Raw genomic sequence first — 26,456 nt, 5'->3', positions numbered from 1 at the left:
TCACAAATAGATGGACACCATGAGCAAGGAGCAGTGGCTTCTTCATTGCTGAGTGGCCTTTCAGGTTATGTCGATATATGGCTGATTTCTTTTGATTTTCCCATGATGTCAAGCAAAGAGGCACCAAGTTTGAAGGTAGGCCTTGAAATAGATCCACAGGTACACCTCCAATTGACTCAAATGATGTCAATTAGCCTATCAGAAGCTTCTAAAGCCATGACATAATTTTCTGGAATTTTCCAAGCTGTTTAAAGGCACACTCAACTTAGTGTATGTAAACTTCTGACCCACTGGAATTGTGATACATTGAATTATAAGTAAAATAATCTTTCTGTAAACAATTGTTGGAAAAATGACTTGTGTCATGCACAAAGTAGATGTCCTAACCGATTGGCCAAAACTATAGTTTGTTAACAAGAAATGTGTGGAGTGGTTGAAAAACGATTTTTAATGACTCCAACCTAAGTGTATGTACACTTTCGACTTCAACTGTACAACTATACAGCAGAGAAGAAAAATCTTGTTTTGACAACAGATGTTACAGGAAAATGAGATTTCCTTCAAACGTGGGCTGAAGTATACTCTAAGGAGATAGTAATTCCCTAGATAACATTGCACCATCCTTTCAAGGCCACATTAGCCATCAAACCACAATGTATTTCAGTCTGATCCTGATCCGATGAATACGGGGCCATATTAAAGCTATTGTTTGGGATTATAAAAACAACAAAACAGCCAGACAGTATACAACTGAGGGATGAGGCTGGTGAAATGTAACCTTTTTTATATGTATATATAAATAATTGAAATTACCATTATAAGGATTCCCAGATCCCAAATTGTAGCTTGAAAAAGCTACACAAGGTCTGCTATGTCGGTACATCTCTATGAGAAACTGCTTTACAAGTCTGATATCTGAACCTAGCAGGTTTCAAARGCACTGAGCCTTTCATACTTTAATTGAAAAGGGATATTCGGGTGTCTGTGACATCCGGGCCTAAGGGCAAAACACAAGCCCACAATGATCTCCACCCAAATACCACGAAAGGGAGCGGATATTGTCAAATCAATGATAATTGACCCGGAGGAGAGCAATCCCGGTGTCTGTGTCATTAATGCTTTAATAAGCAATTGTCAATTTTCTGCGCTTCTCCCACATCAGAACACACCCTGCAGGCCATGGACTGCCAACTAGTGAAAAAGCAATTAAAAAGTAAAGCATTGTGACACAGAAATGCTGCAAAGGGATACAAAATAACTTTGAGATCCAGCCGTGATTCACTGTGACTCTGAGAAGGATTAATTTGAGTTGTTGGGGTGGTATCAATCTCAAAGTAGTTCAGAATGTGGGACACTTTCACTGCGATCTAAATGTTTGGGGATGTAACAAGACGTTTGGGATATGAATTTAGTTGAAGCACGCGGAGAAGAAAATGTTCAACTGGTACTAAGTCAAATGTCAGCCAAAGACGTCAATAAAACGTAATCAGCATGATTCTAAGCCACAGTGGACCTCTACAGTACTTAATCTAAAGAATGCGTCAACATAGACTGCTGTACTAACGCATTCACGTCATGTGAATCTCATCTCATGTTACGAGACTGACTTAAACAATCTTAGGGTTTAACAGGTTAACTAGCCAAGCAAATGAGGTTAAAATAACCTTTACAAAACCTTTATTTTAATCACTCTCAAAGTGTTGATGCTGAAAAAGGACAATTATTTTGGTAACTTTACTTGCATGTGTTATAAGGCCCTTTTTCTTCGTCATTTTAGGAACATTGTTACTAGTACACCACAGCTACTGTGTAACAAAATAGTTTCTTTAAGGGTTCAGCTCCAACTATGCCGGTAATGTCATAACTAAGCCGCAGGCATCGGTAATGGAGTCAAGGCTATATTATTTCTCTAGGCCACGGATATCCCAACAGCACAGCAAAACCAGCTTATGGAATCACATTGGCTACACTTTCTCATGCAACAAATGACTACCCTGGGGCCCCCCCTGAAAGTTCTCTCATAGTGGCCCTTGTTCTTCTATATATTTTTTTATCCGATTTGCCTGTTGAAACTGGGGAGTGAAAAATGCATGTTGTTCGGTTGGGCTACTGGGCACACAACTGCAGTTTGCTGTGTAGTCATTGATAATTGAGTTAACTGTTAAAAAGTAAACTTGAAGTCAACTTATGTTCACGAATGTAACTTCAGGAATCACGTTTTAATATTAGGCTCACTGAGTGACACTGTATGGGAGGAAACAACTAGGCACTGAGTAGAACATATATTACTGTACAGGCCAGGTGACGGCTAAACTCACTCTTAATTGAAGGAAATGAATGCACTGAGTAAACTGATTGGCTGGATTTTTAAATGGATATCAATTGGTGAGCCTTAGTAAGATTTAAAAGTAACTACGTTGGAATTTGATTGACTTGATGATCAAATAATTGAATTGATGGAAGCGATTTAGTGAGAGGAAATCCAGTAAGTGGATTATAGGTCCTAAACCTGCTGGGCCTGGCTGTGACAACACCAGAGTGGTCAGCACACCTTTGACCTACAGGTTAACAATATAGGCTATAGGCTACCACAGGTTTTGAGATATTCCCACTGCTGCACTACTGCATCACCATGAGAGGATCAAGTATATAGTTCTCTAAACTGAAAGTTAAATGTTTGTCACTTTATTGTAACTTTCAATAGGTCTTATGTTGCATCAGATGATGACGTTACTCTGTACAATCCCTCACTCCTTACAGACGACAAGTGCGACAATTAATTAAATGATAGTGTGATATAAATGTTAAGGTCTATAGACGCTAGATAATTATTGAATTAATGTCTTCAATATAATATCTGAATGTGATTTGCCATTAGAACATGATTGTGTGCTCCGATACAGTCTTATGTAGGAGAACATTTACAGTGAATTGATACAATATATTTACAAAAGTATGTGGACACGCCTTCAAATTAGTGGATTTGGCTTTCAGCCACAGCCGTTGCTGACAGGTGTATAAAATTGAGCACACAGCCATACAATAGACAAACACTGGCAGTAAAATGGCATTACAGAAGAGCTCAGTGACTTTCAACGTGGTACTATCATAGGATGCCACCTTTCCGTCAAATTTCTGCCCTGCGAGAGCTGCCCCGGTCAACTATAAATGATGTTATTGTGAAGTGGAAACGTCGAGGAGCAACACCGGCTCAGCCGCGAGGTGGTAGGCCATACAGGCTCACAGAACGGGACCACCGAGTGCTGAAGCAGGTAGCGCGTAAAAATTGTCTGTCCTCGTTTGCAACACTCACTAACGCGTTCCAAACTGAGCAACGTGAACTGTTCATCGGAAGCTTCATGAGATAGATTTCCAGGGCCGAGCAGCCGCATACAATTGTAAGATCACCATGCGCAATGCCAAGCGTTGGCTGGAGTGTTATAAAGCTTGCTGACATTGGACTCTGGAGCAGTGGAAACGCGTTTTCTGGAGTGATGAATCACGCTTCACCATCTGGCAGTCCGATGGACGAATCTGGGTTTGGTAGATGCCAGGAGAACGCTTCCTGTCCCAATTCATAGTGCCAACTGTAAAGTTTGGTGGAGGAGGTTCAGGCTAMGCTCCTTAGTTACAGTGAAGGGAAATCTTAACTCTACAGCATACAATGACATTCTAGACAATTCTGTGCATCCAACTTCAGTTTGGGAAAGGCCCTTTCCTGTTTCAGCATGACAATGCCCTTGTGCACAAAGCAAGGTCCGTACAGAAAGAGTCTGTTGAGTTTGGTGTGGAAGAACTCGACTGGCCTGCACAGAGCCCTGACCTCAACCCTGACTGCGAGACAGGCCTAATCGCCCAACATCAGTGCCCGACCTCACTAATTCTCTTGTGGCTGAATGGAAGCAAGTCCCCACAGGAATGTTCCACCATCTACTGGAAAGCCTTCCCAGAAGAGTGGAGGATGTTATAGCAGCAAAGGGGGGACCAACTCCATATTAATGCCCATGATTTTGGAATTAGATGTTTGACGAGCAGGTGTCCACATACCTTTGGTCATGTAGTGTATATATAGAGAAAATATTACAGCTTGGCATGCAGAGGCACTGTAAGGCAATACAGCCCAGTAGGGGCGTGTCTGGGTCAATGATTCCCAAACTCCATTGACAACCCGTCTACTGCAGTCAGCGAATATAAAACAATACTCTCTTTGTCTCTCTCTGTCTGGTGCAATGCATGCACCTCACAATGGGTATAAAACCTAACAATGCTTTATAAAGATCAGATTGCTCTRATTTAACATTACAAAAAATAAAAATATCATACATAACATCAATAATGCAAAATGTCCTCCTAGCTATTTTTCAGACATTTCAGTCATTTTGGTTAATTCTTAACCATGTAGGCTATGCCACAAATAAACTCTACATTAGCATACTTTTCAATTCAGTGATAAAAAAATCAGCAGGGGTGTGTGAGAGGGAGAGTGAGTTAAAGAGAGAAATATTGTTGTTGTGTCTTGCATAATTCGTTTTGGGGAGGGGGAGGGGTAATCATAGCCCCTCACTGACCTGCCAGTCCAAAAACACATGGCTGTGACCACGTGACTAATGACATCTGTGTCCAACAATAACATAATAGCCTTAAATTGACAGCTTGCATTGTCTGGGAAGTGATTAACTTTAGGCTAAAACTACTCCCGACATAATTGGCACAAAGAAAATATGGATTTAATTCACAGTGAAGCTTTTATGGTGCTTTGGAATTATTTTTCATAACCGGGTAATATGGGCTGTTGTGCAATTCGGAAATCAAACTGCAAACTGCGTTATGTATTGTAGGCTACCCCACGCACCACTTGCCTGTACTCTCCCCCATTGAAAAGAGTAGCCTCCTATAATCTGCCGCTTCCCGGACATCATTTTGTGGCAATTCTATGACACACTTAACGTTTTCAGTGATTTCCAATGAATACCAGGGCAATGTCGTTTAAATTAGGCTACATCATTATTTTGCAGTTTGGGGATGATAATGTGACTGTGGCATAGACTACATAATAAACTAGGCTACGGAGCAACATCAAATCGCATTTCAGATCAAAATGAAAATAAGTCTCTTGAAATCCACACTTTAAAAAAATATGCATATTTTTATCACTACATTTCTCATATCCTACTGATGAGTATTTAACTTAGTTGATGTCCTATTTAATGTAAAACACATCATGTGACATTTCAATATTTTAAATTAGATAACATTAGGCATCAGTAGCCTACACATTAGCGAACGTGTCAATAGAATCATTGATCATTTCATTCCATGCTGGTTCTATGCTTTGCATGCAAAACTCAGCATCACTTGGAGGCTGCGGATGAATGGAAAGTTGGACAGGGACCTACCTGATAACCGCTGTATCACCCTGACGGATAGTAATGTTGTCGGTCGCTCGCTGCATATCCACACTTCGGACGGGGAACCCTGTAGGAATAAGACACAGGAGTCTGAAAAAAGAAGCCTGCAATTGCCTCCAACACGGTCTCCTTCCGACCAGCATTTCCTAACCGGACGCGCAGAGARCCCAGAGAAAGTGTTTYGACTTATAAAAGGGAARTGAAGTGGCGCTCCGACCCGTGGCAATAWCCTACTCCAGGACAAAGTGTGACTAAGGGCTTCTATGATGTTGGGGAAGATAAATACGCGTTAAAATAACGAAAACAAAATGGCTTGGAGGAAAACATATATTCCGTAAACCCTCTCTGAAAGCCCTGTATTCCACTGTGCTTTCAGCTCCCGCGTAAAGGCTGCGATAGACAGGCAGCAGAGTTCTTTAGAGGTGGGGAGGAAATTCAAACCTCTCCAGTCACCAGCGCCTCTCACTCTAGAGCTCTCTCTACCCGATTACCCCACCCCCGCTTATACATCGCACTGCTGCCCCCTTCACGAGAGTCTGATGCGCCTTTTTTGGTTGTCACGACAACAGCACCAGCTGAGGTCCCTTTCTACTAGACACAACTGCGGTCGGCAGCTGAGAGGAGAGGAAAGTCATTGGCTATGTGTCTAAGTAAATGCCTCGCTTGTTGTTCAAGGTCCACAGTTAAGACTACATGCCAACATGGTCATGACGTAACCCAAAGAAATTAGAAGGAACATTTAGTTAATTAAATCATATTCATGGGCTTACAGGTTCACATTTTAATTGGTTGATGTTTATTTATTTATTTATTTTTTATAAAATGTGTGGGGCAGGCTTTTCATCCACAGTATTGAATGCATTGTGCTGGCTTTCCCTCATACATAGAAATAGAATGATAATTCTCAAATAATTCTGTCATTCTATTTCTATGATCCCATATAGCCTATTTCAGGTATTTCAAGATGACTGTAGGGCCACCAGTATAGCCCAGCTATGGAGCTCAATTGCTCAACACTGAAGACCTTGTCGAGCGGTATGCAGTATAGCCAGGTAAGGTAAGGTGACAAGGTGCACAACATCCTTGCTTGTCTAATGTCACCTCAATTCACCTCTGGAGGTTACCATCCTACTGCTGACACCAACAGAACTGAATGRCATATAGGGGTCTGAATGCCAAAAGGCTTCTTAACAGCTTCTACCCCCAAGCCATAAGACTCCTAAACAGCTAATCAAAGGGCTACCCAGACCCCTCTTTTACGCTGCTGCTACTCTCTGTTTATTATATATGCATTTATGCATAGTCACTTTAACTCTACCTACATGTACATATTACCTCAATTACCTCGACTAACCGGTGCCCCCGCACATTGACTCTATACCAGTCCCCCTGTTTATACAGTAGCCTCACTGTTGCTTTTTACTTTTACTTTTCTTTTCTATTTTTTACTTATCTATTTTTACTTAACACTTTTTTTTCTTAATAATCTTTAAAGCATTTAAGGGCTTGTAAGTAACCATTTCACTGTAAGGACTTGATATAGCTTATGTTCGATTTTTTTTTTGTCTCAAAATATTATTTACGTYTTCTATTTTGTAAGCTAATATATTTCTTAAAAGGCTACAGGAACATATTCAACAGTGAAGATTTATTTTGGGGTTAGATTACTGTTCAGACATACATTTTCTCTTTAATACGCTCATCACATTTAGCTTGGATAAAGTCACTTAAGATGAAAGAGCTGATGGGTAGAGTTGTTTATTGTTTATAGGGTCATGCCCAATCTGTCATCATAAAACTGTGTCTAGACACATTGGCTTTGATTTTGACAAGGATGGTAATTATAATCACTTTGGCTGTCACTGGAGCAAGGGCAAGAGATGCAAGGGCATGCCTTCAACTTCATCAGAAATGTAAATGTGCCAACCAATAAGTTTTTTATTTTCTTCTTGCTAACCAGGAAACAGATTTAATAGGCTGTGTCCTTATGTTCAATCACCCCACAGTTTAATTAATTGTTAAGTGAAATCATACAGTATTGCACAATTGATCATAGAGGGAAAAATAGTCAAAACCATCGGCATTCACTGCATGGCGTCTTCATCTGCGACATTGAACCTGGGTTTATATCCTGAATAAACACCACTATTTGTTATTATGATTAATGATCAAATGTAATTTTTTGTTGACTGCCAATGTAGCCTACAGCAGGGATCATCAACTAGATTCAGCCGTCTGACAATTCTTTCTTGAGCGGATGGTCAGGGAGCCGGAACGTAATTATAAATCATTTGTAGACTGCAAATTGACCACAAGAAGCCCAAACAGATTTCACAAATTAAAATCAATTGGAGCTGATTTGCTGGTGTTTTTACAGTATTTTATGTCCAACATAAAAAATATGCAATAAAAAATGACTCAGAAAACTTGGGGGGCCAAATTAAATCACACGCGGGCCAAATTCAGCCTGCATGCCACCGATTGGGGAACCCTGGCCTATAGGAACCGTCTGTGGTTCAAATAAATTGTGAAGTATAGCACTAAAACACACTTGGCTTCTCGGTTTTATCATCAGCAGCATGGGGCAATGAGGCTTCAGTGTGAGATTAGTCCAGAATGGAACTGCATCTGTGAGAGATTGGAGGGAATTATGAGCATAATTAATATGGGGCAGTTCATGGAAGTGCTAATATTAGTACATTAGAGGGAGCACTAAAATGCTTTCCGCTGTGGATCATCCTCATGCTCCTTGTCAAACTCCATCTTCCATTTCGAAAAGCAACTGAGAAGTTTTAGCTATTTTAGAGACATAATAGTTTACACACTGCCAAGCTCTATGCATACTAAGGCCCATTGATTTTAAGTATGGATAAACTCTTCTATTCAAATGCTGGGCCAGATTAATTAAGCATGTGAATAAGGCTACAACATTAAAGTAGATCAAGTAGATCAATAACACATTAATATTAAGATAATTCATGAAACATTAAAGTGACAATTATTTTTTCATTCACTCACTGTTGACTTCATGTTCTAGCTTTGCTCTTATTCTCCTCGGAAAATGATTGATACATATTTTTTACCAGTGCAAAAAATGTAACTTAACCTGGTCCTAAATATCCCATTTAAACATTATGCTCATTGTCATAGGCCTTCCACTGATACATGGCAAAGATCATTTAGAGCTACACCCCCTCTCTCTTCCTCCCTCACAGTCTGTACATTATCCTACTGCATTCGCATTATCCTACTGCAGTACAGTTACGTGACTGAGCACCAAGAACACAGAGAAGACAGGGAGAGAACTCCCCTCCTCCCATCCTTTCCTCCTTCCTTTCCCACCATACCGTCACCATATGATATGGTTACTGTTCATCTATTGCCAAGCCTGAACAAATGGTCAGTGATACTCCACTCCTCCTGTCCGATCACCCTTCCCTCATCCACACACTAGACTAGAGAAACCCTCTCAGCCCTTCCTCACACAGACCACCCCACTCTTCCCCACACACTGTACACTGCTGAAGGAAAGAAGCCTGACAGACCTGGTACCATGCTATTGGGCAGCTCCAAGCTCAAGAGGGGTATTGAAACACTGGAAACCCCTGTTGCATGTTGGGAACTACATGCAAGTCACATGGTAATACAGTATTAATAGTACTAGCTAGTGAATTTCGATGTTAAAGGTACAGTATGAATAGTTATAAGTCCACATGCATGAAGGATAGCATTTTAGAGGCATTTTAGAGATTAGAAAAACAACCGTAATCCTACTCTCCTACTTAGCATATTTATGCTTACTCATAACATGCAGCATTGTGAAGATTTGTCATGACGATTGCTATTTGCTCCATGTTGTCACTCCACATGTCTGGAGAATGTTTTGTTCCTCTGTCTTTGACCAAACTGTTATTGCCTAAGAGCAGAATGTAGTGAGAGAACACTGAGTGAGTGAACTGTATTGAGAGAACATTGAATGAGATTCAAATGTAGAACCTGAAATGAAGTGCACCAATATGCCTGATTGAGGCCCATTTAAAGCCTGCCAAGCTGACCAAAGAGTGTCTGTTATCCCCTCATTAAACAATCCCCCTCTCCAAAATCACAAACTCATAAATATTGGAGAAGCAATTTCAGGTAAAAAGGGTTCATCATTATTGAACTCTGCCAGGCATGATTCTTCATGAAATGTGTAGGGTAACCTGGTTATGAAAACCAATGGTTCTATGACTATTACTAAAATTTGGGTGATCAATGAGGCATTCTCACCCATGAGATCACGCTATTACCTAACTTACTATGGCCCGTGTCAAAAGGGAAAAGGGAACATTAACGAACACGCCCACTTACAGTGTGTTCTGATTCATTCCATTCTCTTTGTGGGGAAAAAAAGAGTGGATGCATAATTTACCTTGACYTTCCCGTCATACACGAGCTCCTGGCAGCGAAATGCATGATGTGCAGGAAAAAAGGATACGGCACCCGCACTCAGCAATATATCACAGGAGGAACACATTGAATTACACCTTGGCCTGATGAGCCGTGTGTCAGCAAAACTCAAGCTGGCAGCAAAGACAAAAGAGAATGGCGGTGTTGTGCTCAAAGTGGTGATTGACCTCCTTTTAGGGTTTCTGATGAGGGAGACACCTTGTTAGGGCCTCAACTAGTACTGAATTCCAAATCAACTACCTCGGCACTACCGTAGGATATTGCTGAAAGTACCAGATTGATCAGGTTCAGGATCAGGTGTAAAATGATCGGTGGGATTTTTGTCACATTATTTACACCGATCCAATTGTTTCAGATTTACAGGAATGCGTAGGAAGTATGGGCCAGGAATACATTTGGAATTCAGCAAAAGTGTGGTTTGCTGTTAGTGTAAATCTCTGCCTATTTGGTGAAGTTTCCTCTGTCATCAAATGTTGTCCAGTGAGTCATGAGATCTTTACGCTGACTTRAGTGCTGATAATGTCCAAACTGATATTCAAACGCATGGCGAGCAAGTTTGTTTTCATTCCCAGCAGTATAGATTGATTACATGCCAAGCCAAGCCAGATAAACAAAATAATCATATTGTGTGTGCAGTGTTTGGATCCAAAACATCAGTCACACCAATGTGTTCTCTGTTAACAGACTTTCCTTAAATATTTGGCTTGGCAAAAGCTATCATGGTTCCTCCACAAATAGATTGCTTCACACATGGAATAAACAACAACAAAAACGATTTGGTCGACATACAGTTGAAGTCGGAAGTTTACATACACATAGGTTGGAGTCATTAAAACTCGTTTTTCAACCACTCCACAAATTTCTTGTTAACAAACTATAGTTTTGGCAAGTCGGTTAGGACATCTGCTTTGTGCATGACACAAGTKATTTTTCCAACGAATGTTTACAGACAAAGTCACTTATAATTCACTGTATTACAATTCCAGAGGATCAGAAGTTTACATACACTAAGTTGACTGTGCCTTTAAACAGCTTGGAAAATTCCAGAAAATTATGTCATGGCTTTAGAACCTTCTGATAGGCTGATTGACATCATTTGAGTCAATTGGTGGTGTATCTGTGGATCTATTTCAAGGCCTACCTTCAAACTCAGTGCCTCTTTGCTTGACATCATGGAAAAATCAAAAGAAATCACCTCAGAAAAAAATGTGTAGACCTCCAAAAGTCTGGTTCATCCTTGGGAGCTATTTCCAAACGCCTGAAGGTACCACGTTCATCTGTACAAACAATAGTACGCAAGTATAAACACCATGGGACCACGCAGCCGTCATACCGCTCAGGAAGGAGACGTGTTCTGTCTCCTAGAGATGAACGTACTTTGGTGCGAAAAGTGCAAATCAATCCCAGAACAACAGCAAAGGACCTTGTGAAGAGTGGAGGAAACAGGTACAAAAGTATCTATATCCACAGTAAAACAAGTCCTATATCGACATAACCTGAAAGGCCGCTCAACAAGGAAGAAGCCACTGCTCCAAAAACGCCATTAAAAAGCCAGACTACGGTTTGCAACTGCACATGGGGACAAAGATCGTACTTTTTGGAGAAATGTCCTCTGGTCTGATGAAACAAAAATAGAACTGTTTGGCCATAATAACCATCGTTATGTTTGGAGGAAAAAGGSGGASGCTTGCAAGCRYKAGAACACCATCCCAAKCGTGAAGCACYGGGGTGMCAGCATCATGTTYTGGSGGTYCTTTGCTGCAGGAGYGACTGGTGCACTTCACAAAATAGATGGRATCATGAGGCAGGAAAATTATGTMGWTATATTGAAGCAACATCTCAAGACATCAGTCAGGAAGTTAAAGCTTGYTCGCAAATGGGTCTTCCAAATGGACAATGACCCCAAGCATACTTCCAAAGTTGTGGCAAAATGGCTTAAGGACAACAAAGTCAAGGTATTGGAGTGGCCATCACAAAGCCCTGACCTCGATCCTATAGATAATTTGCGGGCAGAACTGAAAAAGCGTGTACGAGCAAGGAGGCCTATAAACCTGACTCAGTTACACCAGCTCTGTCAGGAGGAATGGGCCAAAATTCACCCATCTTATTGTGGGAAGCTTGTGGAAGGCTACCCGAAACGTTTGACCCAAGTTAAACAATTTAAAGGCAATGCTACCAAATACTAATTGAGTGTATGTAAACTTCTGACCCACTGGGAATGTGATGAAAGGAATAAAAGCTGAAATAAATCATTCTCTCTACTATTATTCTGACATTTCACATTCTTAAAATGAAGTGGTGATCCTAGCTGACGTAAAACAGGGAATCTTTACTAGGATTAAATGTCAGGAATTGTGAAAAACTGAGTTTAAATGTATTTGGCTAAGTTGTATGTAATCTTCTGACTTCAACTGTAGCTAGGTTGCCAAAGATATTTACCTTCATAAAGATGATCACAATGCGAGAACACAACTCAGAATTGAATGCTACAGTAATAAGCATGTGCTTTCATTTTTGTTTTCACACAAGATGTTTTTCTCCAAGCCCTTTATTCCGTGCAGAAAATCCATGCTACAATCTTACACAYGGTTAAAATCCTCACAGACATTATGTACGGTTTGTGAGATGTGAGATAAGGTGTGAAAACACTCTGCATTCTCTGATATATGAACATACAGATGACTAGATCGTGCATATGGTACAATTGCTGAAATGATAACTCACATGCAACCGAGAGCCAAATCCACAGTGCACAACATTCTCCAAGACAAGGCCAAAAGACTTGTGAATTCTTACATCACTGTTCCAACAATGTATTCTGTGATCAAAGGGAATCAAACACATCTGGTATGGGTCAATCTCCATGCAAATGGAGATCCTGACATTACGGTCGATGGTTAGAGAAGGTAATTCTGAAGGCGAGACGGTGGGAGTTTGACCTTTCTCAGAGTCTTAGCTCTATGTATGACCGCCGGAGATGATCGCCTCACGTACTGTAGCAGCAACATCATCTTCTCCAAAGAGTTAATCTCCAACCCTCAGGTCATTCTTTTGCTATTCATTTCACAAACAGGCTGTCCACATAGAAGCGTACCAAATAGATAGAGCCATAGAAAAATATTGTATTGAAGGCGAAAGCACAAGGAAAAAAGTGACGGAACACTGAGGTGTCGACGAAGGTGTTGATATACTGTACAGTACACATACTATCATACAGGTTTCGCTGATTGTTTATGTTTTGTATACTGCAAATAGCTATTACTTGTTAGAGACTCAATGCCACAAACAGCCATTGCAGACACTATGTGCTAACACTACATTTACATTTAACATTTAAGTCATTTAGCAGACGCTCTTATCCAGAGCGACTTACAAATTTGTGCATTCACCTTATGATATCCAGTGGAACAACCACTTTACAACACTTTACACTAGACTCACCGAGTTTCAGTACAGACATTAAGACAAACATTGCAACCAAATCAAGCTATAAAAATCTGAGCATCCACTGTACCTTTCACTATCTACCTCATAGCATATCTTATACACCCTATTTTGGCAGCTTGGATTTCGGTTACAATCAACAACAATTGTTCATTTTACTGTTTCAACCACTTAATGTATCAGTTTGTTTCGTTTTTTGCCTCTATTTAATGTTCCGCTTCGTGAGTTGTTGTTGCTTTGAGTTCTAACTTTTCTATGTGGCCTCTTCAACTATAGGGGCATGGGAATAGTGGATGACTTGAAGGCAAATCTATGAAACCACAACAAAAACGTACCACCGCATGAGACTTGAAGGTTTCACAGGAAAATGTGTTTATTGTGTTTTTGTTTTGATTGTTGATCTGCAAAAGGTCACTCTGGTGGAAAACAAATCCCTCCGGATGTACATTTGAATTTAGGCCAAGCACATGTCCTCCAAAAGGATACCTTCTTGAAGGGATCTGCTGACAAACATCCGGCTAGGTAGTATCATGTATCAATCTTTATGTAGCCCCAGGGAAACATTTTGAATGATGCTCTMATGCTTAACTCCCGGTCAACATTCCAGGTTACAGGCTGGTTGAGGATCTAGTCCTAGGGGTGATCTTTTAACACCTGATTAGAATTATAGATGAACATGTTCAGCATGCGTGACCAGACAGAAGTGCATTAAAATGCAGATTATGAATTGTTGTTGTATTTTAATGAGAGGGAAACATTGTAACATTATTCCGCTACTAAGTCACTTTAATGGATGTAAACATTAGTTTGATGGGCTAATGCATTGATTATTACATATGCATGGTGAAAATGGAACACTGGCTGAGTTAAACGCTCAAAGTCAAGCAAATAGCACTAAGGTTAGAGTGGCTGTTAGTAAGAGCCAAGGGGGATTTAATCCATGAGTGACCAGTAAAGATGGGTTAAACCACACATGAGAATTGGTTCTCAGCTCTATGACCACAAATATGGAGACCTTTAAAGCCACACTGTAACGTGCAAACCACCGAAATGTGGGCCACCAACACATTTAACAAAGGAGTAAATTAATAACAACAAACAACTGCACATTGCATATACACAGATCACACAGCAAAGCAAACAACACAGCTATGAGCACATGCGCACTCATTCTCATGAAAACACACACACCTTCATGGCTGGCCAGTAGAAAGTGGAATCTTCCAGCCCCAGATGAARTATGCAATGCTTCTCCATATAAATGGATAGAGTCCCTTGATAAAGACAGAACTTCCTGGCATCTCTGGAGACAGAAGCCCCAAAGACCTATCTCCAGGACCCCAGCCAAAATCTGCATTATTAAAAATGTTCTAATTAGTATACCATATAAAAGTACAGAGCACTAATTGCAACAGCCACTGCCATCCCCACCCATTTCTTTAAACATGGAATGTTTGCTTTAACTTATTATATTTTTCATGTTCGAATCAAACCCATGAAACAAACGTTGTTACAGTGCGAAGGAGAGATCAGCAGAATAATTTGAGGGGACCAGGGAGGAGAACTCCCTAATAGCCAATGAGTACACACACAGTCTTAAGAAATGTACACCCCCTTTCACTGTGTCAGCTAATAAGAGGAAATTTAATTAATTTGAATTATCATAGCATTAAATGATCATACAGCCATGACGCCAAGAGTGGAATCTACCTTTGTTCCCTACGATAGATCAGGACATCTAAGCTTATGGACATCTAAGCTTAGATCAGGACACCTAGCTAATGCTAGGTGGAGACAGTAGTATCTTCCAACCATTTGCTATATGTTAGACTCTAGATTGATCCATTTTCATCTACACCACCTCTATGCACAGACACCCGTAGTAACTACAATACTGTATGCTAATCCCATCGTTTGTTTACCGCTGGAGTAGCTGGATGGATTATGTGACTCTTGACCTAAGGAGAACCTGCCTGCCCTCCTGCAGGGCTAATTGCTCTGTCTGTCCTCAGCCAGAGAGGAGTGCTTCTGTTCTGCTCCCTGTTGGAAATGGACCGGTGCGTGATGGAAGGAGGGACGGAAAGGGAAGGTCAGAAGGGAGCGGAGGTGACCTATAATCCATCACCGTGTTATTACTCAGGCCTCATGCATAATGACCCAGAGCAAGGCGCGCTGACACCAGCCAGCGGTGAGTCCTGGGGTGCACAGCGCAGTCAGAGCAGCTCCTCCATCTGCTGTAGCTGCACCATGCGAGCTCAGCCAAGGGCAAGGACACCTCAGTTTGCACTGTGGTATCATTACTATTTCACAGGTCCTACAACTACCACTCAGCACTCTCATAGGGTTGCCACTGCTCCGCCTTGTAGAATCACAGGGTTGGTGCRGTCTCATGGAACAACTACGTATGTCCCACAGAATATTTTCCTCACGGTTATGTAACGCTGAGTGTCTGAGACCTTCTACAACTTCAGTGGCTGGCTTTCAGACATCAACTCRGTCTTGAAGAACCACTATCCCTCATGAGCCTCATAGCATCTGTCTTACAGAGTCAGTCTCACTCTGTCCATTTTTRCCCCGATTTGCCTCGAACAATCACAGTCTCAGAGCAGTCTCAAATCAACTTGCAGAATCACTGTCTCGCTATCCTAAAATCACTGTCAGTCTTAGGGAGGAGGAGCTCTGTGGTCTGTCTTACATGATCACAATCTCCTAGAATGGTGGTCTGTAACAGCAGGGCCTAAACCCACTCTCACTTTATCACAATCTTATTGGAGTCATTGCAAGACTGTCGGGTTGAGACCACTTTGCTGTCTGAAAGCATCATACTACCACAAAATTCCTCTGTGTCACATATCACCACCTTGACGCATTATTTCTGGCTTTAAAATTGATTTCCATCAATATTGTATGACACCATCATGCTCAGTGTTACATTTTATGTGCTTTGGGCAGGGGAGAGAGGAGCTTGTGTTTTGTTTCCACTGGCAAACAAATTATGAATAATAAACCTTTGTCACATGAAGGCAATTAAGTTATTTAAATGACAAAGCAATGCATTTTTGGCGACGGTAGCTATTTCATAAAACAAAGAAGATTTACTTAGAAATAACCAGGGTATAGCGGTGAATGTACAGCATGAATGAATAATGGAGATTGTGATGGCAAAATGTATAGAATCAYGACAAGAAGAGGGAAGGAAAAGGATAAGGGGAGTTTGTCTAAAAGCAATACATTTATTTGCAAGTCCTAAAACGAACAGAAACAGGTATTTCTAGGAAACAAATCACCTAATAATAAAAGTAATAGGTACACGCCCACATTCAAATKAGGAAAAAGATGATGAATGAGCTGGACATCTCTCCTAAAATGATTTACAGTACCAGTCAAAAGTTTGGACACACCTACTCATTTRCAGGGTTTTTCTTTATTTTTACTATTTTCTACATTGTAGAATAATAGTGAAGACATCAAAACTATGAAATAACACGTGGACTCATGCAGTAACCAAAAAAGTGTTAAACAAATCAAAATATATTTTATATTTGAGATTCTACAAAGTAGCCACCCTTTGCCTCGATGACAGCTTTGCACACTCTTGGCATTCTCTCAACCAGCTTCACCTGGAATGCTTTTCCTGCAGTCTTGAAGGAGTTCCCAAATGCCGAGCACTTGTTGGCTGCTTTTCCTTCACTCTGCGGTCCAACTCATTTTAAACCATCTCAATTGGGTTGAGGTCAGATGATTGTGGAGGCCAGGTCATCTGATGCAGCACTCCATCACTCTCCTTCTTGGTCAAATAGCCCTTACACAGCCATTCATTCCTATGGAYGACTGCTCCTACTGGGGAGTGCCAATATGGCCGACCGGTGGATTCAAAGCCTCTCAATGGCCAGTACATAGCATTAGCAATCCAGGGTTTATATACATCATTGCTCTCTTACGGGTATCTGTCTGGAACCAACAATCTTCAGAGAACTCTCCATGCACGCAAAGCAAAATATTTAAGAAGTCCAAGTAGAGTTRCGCAAGGTCCCCACGTGGGGCATCCATGGATTGTTTTGTAGTTCATAAAGCTTCCAGGGCTGGTCGCCAGTCTAAACACTAGGAGTGGTGTTCACACATTCAGTTTATAGTCCTGAAACCAGGAAGTGTTGAGGCCTCTCGGGTGAGGGAAAGGTTCCAGGGCTCATAACGTATTCCATCGTCTGTGTGAAGACTGTGTGGTCCTACAGATACCAAACAACATACATTTCCTTGGAGCGTAATACCTGTTAATTGTCAGGAAAATATACAGTATCATACCTAAATACAAGGTCTTATTATACACAAATCTCAACACTTTTAACCATGTCATTTTCAGTCCGTTTACATTGTTTCCTTGAGAAAATAAGAGTTTGAGGCACTTTGTGTGCAGTTAGTTGCTTTCCAATGGAGAAGCTCCTTGACTGAGCCACAGTCATCCTCAGTCTTTATCGGGACCCAGCTGAGTCTGTCTCAAGTCTGAGTGCCATTTGCTTCAAACCTGCCACCCTTGTTGCTGATAGGAGAAGCTTTGAAGTAGATGGGAGGCGTGAGAGAAGGCAAAGGCGGAAGGGAGCCTGCTTGTACCCTTCTGGCCCTCTCTCTCTGTGCTCTCTGGCCGGTAAAATGGGGTTTGGTGGGCTCCCAAGTTAAGTCATGGGCTCCCGAGTTAAGTCATGGGCCCCCGAGTTAAGTCATGGGCTCCCGAGTTGCGCAGCAGTCTGCGCAACTCAATGCTTGAGGCATCACTACAGTCACCCTGGTTCGAATCCAGGCTGTATCACAATCGACAGTGATTGGTAGTCCCATAGGGCAGCGCACAATTGGCCCAGCGTGGCCGGTGGAGGCGTCATTTTAAATAAGAATTTGTTCTTAACTGACTTGCCTAGTTAAATAAAGGATAAATAAAAATAAAAATGGGATGGCCTTTGAACAAACAACGTTCTGTAGTCCTTGCATTCGTGGCTATTAGCCGTGTTCTGGGTCTATGAATACGATTTAAAATATGAACCATATCAGCCCCAGTTAAATACCAAAGAGCATTCCATTATTTCCATTGGGCTGAGCTATTTTCATGACCTTCTTTTTAATAAAGCATAATGTCATGTAATTTGGAATGTGTTCAAATGGGACCAGATAAAGCACAAGAACACAGTCAAAATGTTGTTTGAAACAGCATAGCAAATGTTTATCGGAGGATTCCCRTGTTAGTCAAGTCTAAAACATCAAAGCAATCTCAACTTTCTTTTATGTGTAAATTCTGCGTTTCTAATGTCCATCTTAAATCATAATACCACCATAGTCAGCCCTCAATTAAATCCGTTTTCAAATGTGAAAATATCCTCTGAGATAGTATTTAATGTTTCAGAGTTGTCACAGAGGACTAATTACAAAGTTAACGGGCTGAAAGGCAGGGGAGGATTGTTAGGTGTTCTCTATTCCCTTATTTCAGAGAGACAACCGTGCCTATCCAATTTCTGAACCTCTCATTTGAAGTWAAAAAAAATGAAAGAACAAAAACAAAGGCTCAAAGAAAGTCAGTCACAGCACACAGGTCATTAGAAGAGCACCATCTCAAATCAAATGTGATACCAAACCATGTTGTAAGGGAAACAGGCAGGGAGAGTGAGCTTGTCCGTAACTGGTCGGCGAACCCTTAACCTTCTGGACCGTAGCCCTGCGTGCCATCAGATGCATCAACGAAAGCATACTCAATTGGCGGAGTCAATATCTGCGCTTATCAACACATGGTCGCTAGAATATTGAAGTGTAATACTACAAATCTATCGCAAAAGTATGTTGATATTGAATCCACAAATGGCATAGTATAGACCCTTTCTTATAAATAAAAACTTTTAGGATTGCCGTTTAATGAAATACCTTGAAAAATAAAAGCAAAGGGATACAATACTAGTAGATCCTTGTAGAATAAAGGTGCTCTTTGGTTAAGAAAAAACCCAAGGAGGACCTATAAGCATTCTTCATTAAGTTAAAATGTATTTTTTATGGTGGCATGTTCAGTAGAACAAAATCAAAAAATATCAGACGTGATAAGTTTTTGGCCTGGTCTTCGTTAGGGAGAATAACGATACAATGAGACAAAATGCAACATGTTCATGGTGACTGCATGCACCATAAATGGTAGTTCTATCTTTGAGGATGGTYCATTTTATTTTAGGTAATGAAAGGATCATATTACCCCAGAACAGGTGCCATGTGACAATGACAGCCTGGTAAAACATGATCGTCATACAATGTAACCAAACACGTACGTATGTAGAACGTTCACCCAGAARGGACACTTTTGAATAACAAATCTCTTGTAAGTGTTTTAGAAACAAAACTTTTCATGAGCCCTCGTCTTGAGYTAATGACACTTAAAAGCATTCAACCGCGAGTAGACTAATCCCAGCACGGATTCATGACACCCCAAAACTAGGCCTATTTAAAAACTTCTCCCAGATGAGTCTTGCTTTCTCGTTCCCCAAAAATTACAACCAGCWCTTTAATAATCACAAACGTCCCAAATTTCGATTTACATTTTTCTATTGTGTGAAACACTGCTTTGGCTTTTATGAAAATCTGTTACACTTTGTTCAAGAAAATATATTAACATGACGTGAAAATACCGGCTTTCATATTTTAAAGGGATAAGGATCAACGTATTATCAAATATAAATGACACCTTTGTCTATTTTTATATTAGGGAKATTTTTTACAACTCCCAGAGGTGTCTCATACTTCTTGAGGAGTGATATTGTGTATGCAAATACTGTATGTCTAAAAAGCACTGAAAAAMATCAAGACACTGAACTGTTCAGTGCAGATACAGTACTTTTTGTTTTCTTATGAGAAACAAGTCTTGTCACTCTATGCCTCTTTTTTACTGAAGCACATCTTCCTTTATTTGGTGAAGGGGAGCCATCAACAACTAGAATATCATTTTGTTATCCCATTGGAGATGGAATTTCTTATTTTTGCTCTACTACCAACCCCCAAATATGTGGGATATTCATGATTTTTTGAGTCGCATTCACAGTTCTCCCACCGTTGTCAGAAATGTCAAAAATAACTTACTTGTTGCCTCTGTCTTGGTGGAGGTGCATCATCAGATGTAGGGTGATGCCTGACACTAGTTGTCAGAGCTGTAAGTCCTCTCGCTATACTGATGAATACGACTGACATGGGGGTAGAATTTCATTACAAAGTAAGCCTTACATCTACCATAAATATACTGGACAATTTCAGAGTAATAATACACTGTCTGAATGCTTAAAAKAAGTCATTTATATGAAAATGGCCTCACATGAAAAGTTTAGACCTCTCCATCACACATGACTAGGAACACTTATCAGCACCATCTCCAATTACCCAAGAGTCTGCCTACCTCAAAGCATGTTATTTACAATCACATCCACCCTTRGCTTTCCTTGCCATTATACAGACAAAATAATAAAAATAGCATGATACAACATACTAAGCAACCTCAATTGAATCCTACATTCTATTCTCAGCTCCACCCATGGCCAATGAAGGGGGTTTGTGTACTATCATACTGAATACATTTCCAAAAATAACTGATGRACCTGCCTAAAAACCTGTGTAGGGAAGGGAAAGAGGATACCTAGTCAGTTGCACAACTGAATGATTCCACCAAAATGTGTTTTCCTCATTGAACCCAACCCCTCTGAATCAGAGAGGTGCGCGGGCTGCCTTAATCAACATCCACGGCTCCRGAGGAGCAGTTGTWGTTGGGGGTTAACTGCCTTGCTCAAAGACAAAATGGCAGATTTTTCCAACTTGCCGGTTCAGTGATTCAAACCAGCGACCTTTCGGTTACTGGTCCAATGCTCTTAACCGCTAGGCGCCTAGGCGTCATGGATCGGAATTGGTTGTGAATAACAACTAGGATCGCAAAGGGACGGTATATTACTGGAAACTTTCAAAGTTTACCAGTAAACTACCAGAATGTTGGTATCTTTCAAGGATTTTATGTAATCTATCACAAGACATCTAGTGGCCCTTTTGGGTAATTCAGATTGTCACAGATGTTTGTAATAATCTCTGGCCATCTGTTGCCTTATCAAGTGTAAAATAAAAACAAAGCTATAAAAATATCCTTTACAAACGTAATTTTTTTTATATGTATTTGTTGTGAAAAAAAGTAAATAGTTGGAAGAGTTGCAGAGTTAATTGAAAATAATGGCATTGTTCATTATATACTTTTTTCATTAATTAGGCTATTTTCTGTTGAACCATATGGTCTATTTCCTATAAACTCATGGGCAATATGGACACATAATAAATTAATACTATACATTAAACAATTTTGTTTAAGTATAAATTCCCAAAGTTAGATTAACATAGATTTTCTGATAATTACCCAAATTACCAGTAGCTTTGCAYCCTTAAACACAACACAAGAGGAGAGAGGGGACAAAATGAGAACAACAAGAGTGCAGTCCAGGTGAAAAAGGGGAATGAAATGACAAGGAACAGAAGGCACGGAAACCTGGGATAGAGATGGCAATCAGTGAGGATGAAGAGAGAAAAGAGAGAGAGAGCGCAGAGTGTAGTGAGAGAGGAACATAAGAGGGAGGCGAACAAATGAGAGAGGGAGGAAAATGAGAACATGAGCGATGTGTGAAGAGGAGGAGAGAAAGATGAGACAAAAACAGATGAAGAGTCCAGATATTAGGTAAAGACAGGCTTTATAGAGACTGTGATGAAGCTGACCCTTATAAATTGTTTAGCGCGTTCACGTTTCCCCATATATGTAGTGATTAATTTCTCCTAAATGTACAATGCCCTCGGAAAGTTTTCATACCCCTTGACTTTTTCGACATTTTGTTACCTTACAGCCTTATTATAAAATGGATTAAATAAAAAAATGTCCTCAGGAATCTACACACAATACCCCATAATGACAAAGCAAAAACATTTATATATATTTTTTTGCATATTTATTCCAAATAAAAGACAGAAATACCTAATTTACATAAGAATTCAGACCCTTTCCTATGAGACTAGAAACTGAGCTCAGGTGCATCCTGTTTCCATTGATCATCCTTGAGATGTTTCTACAACTTGATTGGAGTCCACCTGTGGTAAATTCAATTGATTGGACATGATTTGGAAAGGCACACACCTGTCTATGTAAAGTCCCACAGTTGACAGTGCATGTCAGAGCAAAAACCAAGCCATGAGGTTGAAGGAATTGTCCGTAGAGCTCCAAGACAGGATTGTGTCGAGGCACAGATCTGGGGAAGGGTACCAAAACATTTCTGCAGCATTGAAGGTCCCCAAGAACACAGTGGCCTCCATCATTCTTAAATTGAAGAAGTTTGGACCCACCAAGACTCTTCCTGGAGCTTGAAGTTGAAAAATGGAAGTTTTGAATTGATAAGATATCTCGCAAGAGGTTCTTGATAGTTTAATTGCTTGTAAAGTTGTTTTTCTTCTTCTAAGGTTTCGCTGGTACATCGCTCATATTTTATTAATTCCCCTCTATCATCAAATGATTCTGAAAAGTTATACAATTCATTGAAGTTGTTTTCAAGCAAAAATAATCATCAATGCCATGCAACAAGCAATTTCTTAGCAGTCTTAACCATGTCAACAAAAGTTGTATTTTTCAATTCATATCAAACTGCAATGTTCAAAGATATATTCAGAATATAGCTTGATTTTCACAATATTATAGTGTTCTAAGAGTAGAGTTATAGGCTGACAATCAGAAAGTTCAAAATCATTATTACTGGAATTTTTCTAATAAATATCCCATAACTGACCCAAGCATGTGAGTTTCATGTGCATCTGAAGTAAGAATTCTACCGAATTATAGTATGGCCACTCTCACTCTCTCGTTTGCCTCTCATAGATTTGCCTCTGTAGATTACCATCATTCAAATCTTCTCATTCATTGCCTGTCACTCCCATTTCTAAATATCTATGTGATATCACCCTCCAGTATGCTGCAAGCGTGGCTACCCATCCAGCTCTCACTGTAAACTCAGGACACTTACCCTCTGGAATGGACCAGATGGAGACAAACCACATCTGGCTACTACGCCCAGCCAGGGTGCGGATACCCAGGGGAGTAGGAGTCACAGGAGTCACAGCGGGCCTGGTYGAGCATGGGAACACAGATCACCCTAACGAGGACCAGGGGGGCTGTTTTCTCCTCCCCATCTCCTCTCCTAATACCTGTCTGTCAGACTCTGACATGGTAATCCATCCTTGGCAGTAACCTGAAGCTCTGGTTCGGCTCTGGTTATTCAGGAGACAAATCAAGAGGCAGTGGAGCGGGCATGTTGGAGGGCACAGGCCTGTCTCCCAGCTAGACTCTTCACAGCTGCTTCTGACGATTCCTCCACTTCACAATGTTAGTTTTAAGAGGCGAGGGAGTTTTTCTATATCGCCTGTGATTAGGCTATCGGAAGACTCAACTACACTGAGATGTGGTCACTTGATTTCATCCACATTTGGACCAATGTGAATTTCCCTCTGTGGTTTGACAACTTCAACATATACTCTACCTCACGCTGACCAACCACAGTCTTGTGTTTAGTTCTGATATTTTCCTAACATACTTCACTATGGTATATGGCCTTGCTATCCAAGGTACTCTAATAGCACGCCCTCTGAAGTACTAAGATCAAGGCTGACATTACAAAGATCATGAAAAGACTAGGATATCCTGGCACGGCATATATGTAAATGTGATCCATCCTCAAAATAATTACTTGTTTTTTTACACAATCCCAAAAATGTAAGTCATTGGAAGTGCTTTGTATGGAAAACAAATGCCACTTGGCAAACAAAGACTTTCCAATGAAACTGTTTTTTAGATTTCTCCCCAAGGTGCTCTCAGACTAAGTTGAAAGGAAGGTATGAATGTATAGCATCAATATTTGGCTTAAAATTATTATCGTTAGTCTGCMTCTTAAAATGTGTTTGTAAATACAGTACCAGTTAAAAGTTTGGACACATCTACTCATTCAAGGTTTTTCTTTATTTTTACTATTTTCTACATTGTAGAGTAATAGTGAAGAGATCAAAACTATGAAATAACACATATGGAATCATGTAGTAACCAAAAAAGTGTTAAACAAATCAAAATGTATTTTATATTTGAGATTCTTCCAAGTAGCCACCCTTTGCCTTGATGACAGCTTGGCACACTCTTGGCATTCTCTCACCCAGCATCATGAGTTAGTTACCCGGAATTCATGTTTGGAAAGTTTCTTCAAGTGCATCAATTGTTCAGAGGAGACTGCGTGAATCAGGCCTTCATGGTCGAATTGCTGCAAAGAAACCACTTCTAAAGGACACCAATAAGAAGAGACTTGCTTGGGCCAAGATTTCCAAATTTTACATTTTTGGTTCCAAACGCTGTGTCTGTGAGATGCAGAGTAGGTGAATGGGTACTCCCCGCATGTGTGGTTCCCACCGTGAAGCATGGAGGAGGAGGTGTGATGGTGTACGGGTGCTTTGCTGGTGACACTGTCTGTGATTTACTTAGAATTCAAGGCACACTTAACCAACATGGCTACCACATCATTCTGCAATGATACGCACTCCCATCTGGTTTTCGCTTAGTGGGACTATCATTTGTTTTTCAACAGGACAATGAACCAAAACACACCTCCAGGCTGTGTAAGGGCTATTTGACCAAGGAGAGTGATGGAGGGCTGCATCAGATGACCTGGCCTCCACAATCACCTGACTTCTGTAGAGCTCCGAGACAAGATTGTGTCGAGGGACAGATCTGGGGAAGGGTACCAAAAAATGTCTGCGAAATTGCAGGTCCCCAAGAAAACAGTYGCCTCTATCATTCTTAAATGGAAGAAGTTTGGAACCACCAAGAGTCTTCCTCGAGCTTGCCGCCCAGCCAAACTGGGCAATCGGGGGAGAAGGGTCTTGGTCAGGGAGGTGACCAAGAACCCAATGATCACTCTGACAGAGCTCTAGAGTTCCGCTGTGGAGATGGGAGAACCTTCCAGAAGGACAATCATCTCTGCAGCACTCCACCAATCAGGCCTTTATGGTAGAGTGACCAGATGGAAGCCACTCCTCAGTAAACGGTACATGACAGCCCACTTGGAGTTTTCCGAAAGGCACCTAACGACTCTCAGACCATGAGAAACAAGATTCTCTGGTCTGATGAAACCATGATTGAACTCTTTGGCCTGAATGCCAAGCGTCACATCTGGAGGAAACCTGGTACCATTCCTACGATGAAGTATGATGGTGGCAGCATCATGCTGTGGGGATGTTTTTCAGCGGCAGGGACTGGGAGACTAGTCAGGCAAAGGTGACCGGAGCAATGTACAGAGAGATCCTTGATGAAAACCTGTTCCAGAGCACTCAGGACCTCAGACTGGGGTCAAGGTTCACCTTCCGAAAGGACAACGACCCTAAGCACACAGCCAAGACAACGCAGGAGTGGCTTTGGGACAAGGCTCTAAATGTCCTAAATGTCCTCTAAGTGGCCCAGCCAGAGCCCGGACTTGAAACCGATCGAACATCTCTGGAGAGACCTGAAAATAGCTGTGCAGCAACACTCCACATCCAACCTGACAAAGCTTGAGAGGATCTGCAGAGAAGAATGGGAGAAACTCCCCAAATACAGGTGTGCCAAGCATGTAGCGTCATACCCAAGAAGACTCGAGGCTGTAATCACTGCCAAAGGTGCTTCAACAAAGTACCGAGTAAAGGGTCTGAATACRTATGTAAATGTGATATTTCCATTTTTRTTTTTTTTAAACCTGTTTTTGCTTTGTCATTATGGGGTATTGTGTGTGTATATTGATGAGGGAAAAAAACTATTTAATACATTTTAGAATAAGGCTGTAACCTAACAAAAGTCAAGGGGTCTGAATACTTTCCGAAGGCACTATACAGTATGTCCTTAATAAAAGTGGCTATAAATATGCAATACTACATTTTGATTCTGGTCAAATCCCTCATATTACCTCAGACTTTCCCCTCTCCCATTGGATGAGTCAAATCAAACATGATGATGTATCATTGGCCAGTCCATTTATCATGATATTCTCCAGTCACACCAGAACCCTCAGAGTTGGTTCACATCAAGGAGAATTACACAATCTGCAAAGGCTTCAATAGGTT

The 26,456-nt window shown here is 40.8% G+C and overlaps 1 protein-coding gene across 2 annotated transcripts in view; it reads right to left on the bottom strand.

Moving 5' to 3' along the window:
- Positions 1–26,456, bottom strand: part of LOC111982832 (limbic system associated membrane protein) — a 470,163-nt gene that overhangs the window by 136,090 nt on the left and 307,617 nt on the right. The window contains exon 2 of one of the 2 annotated variants that reach the window (XM_024014453.2): positions 5,397–5,475. In XM_024014453.2, the coding sequence (XP_023870221.1) occupies positions 5,397–5,475 (79 nt within the window). Of the gene's footprint in view, positions 1–5,396; positions 5,940–26,456 lie in introns of those variants that run through there. The other variant, XM_024014452.2, reaches the window with a different exon arrangement.

The sequence above is a fragment of the Salvelinus sp. IW2-2015 genome, linkage group LG22, assembly GCF_002910315.2.
Source record: "Salvelinus sp. IW2-2015 linkage group LG22, ASM291031v2, whole genome shotgun sequence".
NCBI lineage: Eukaryota > Metazoa > Chordata > Actinopteri > Salmoniformes > Salmonidae > Salvelinus > Salvelinus sp. IW2-2015.
This window is presented reverse-complemented; position numbering and strand designations above follow the sequence as displayed.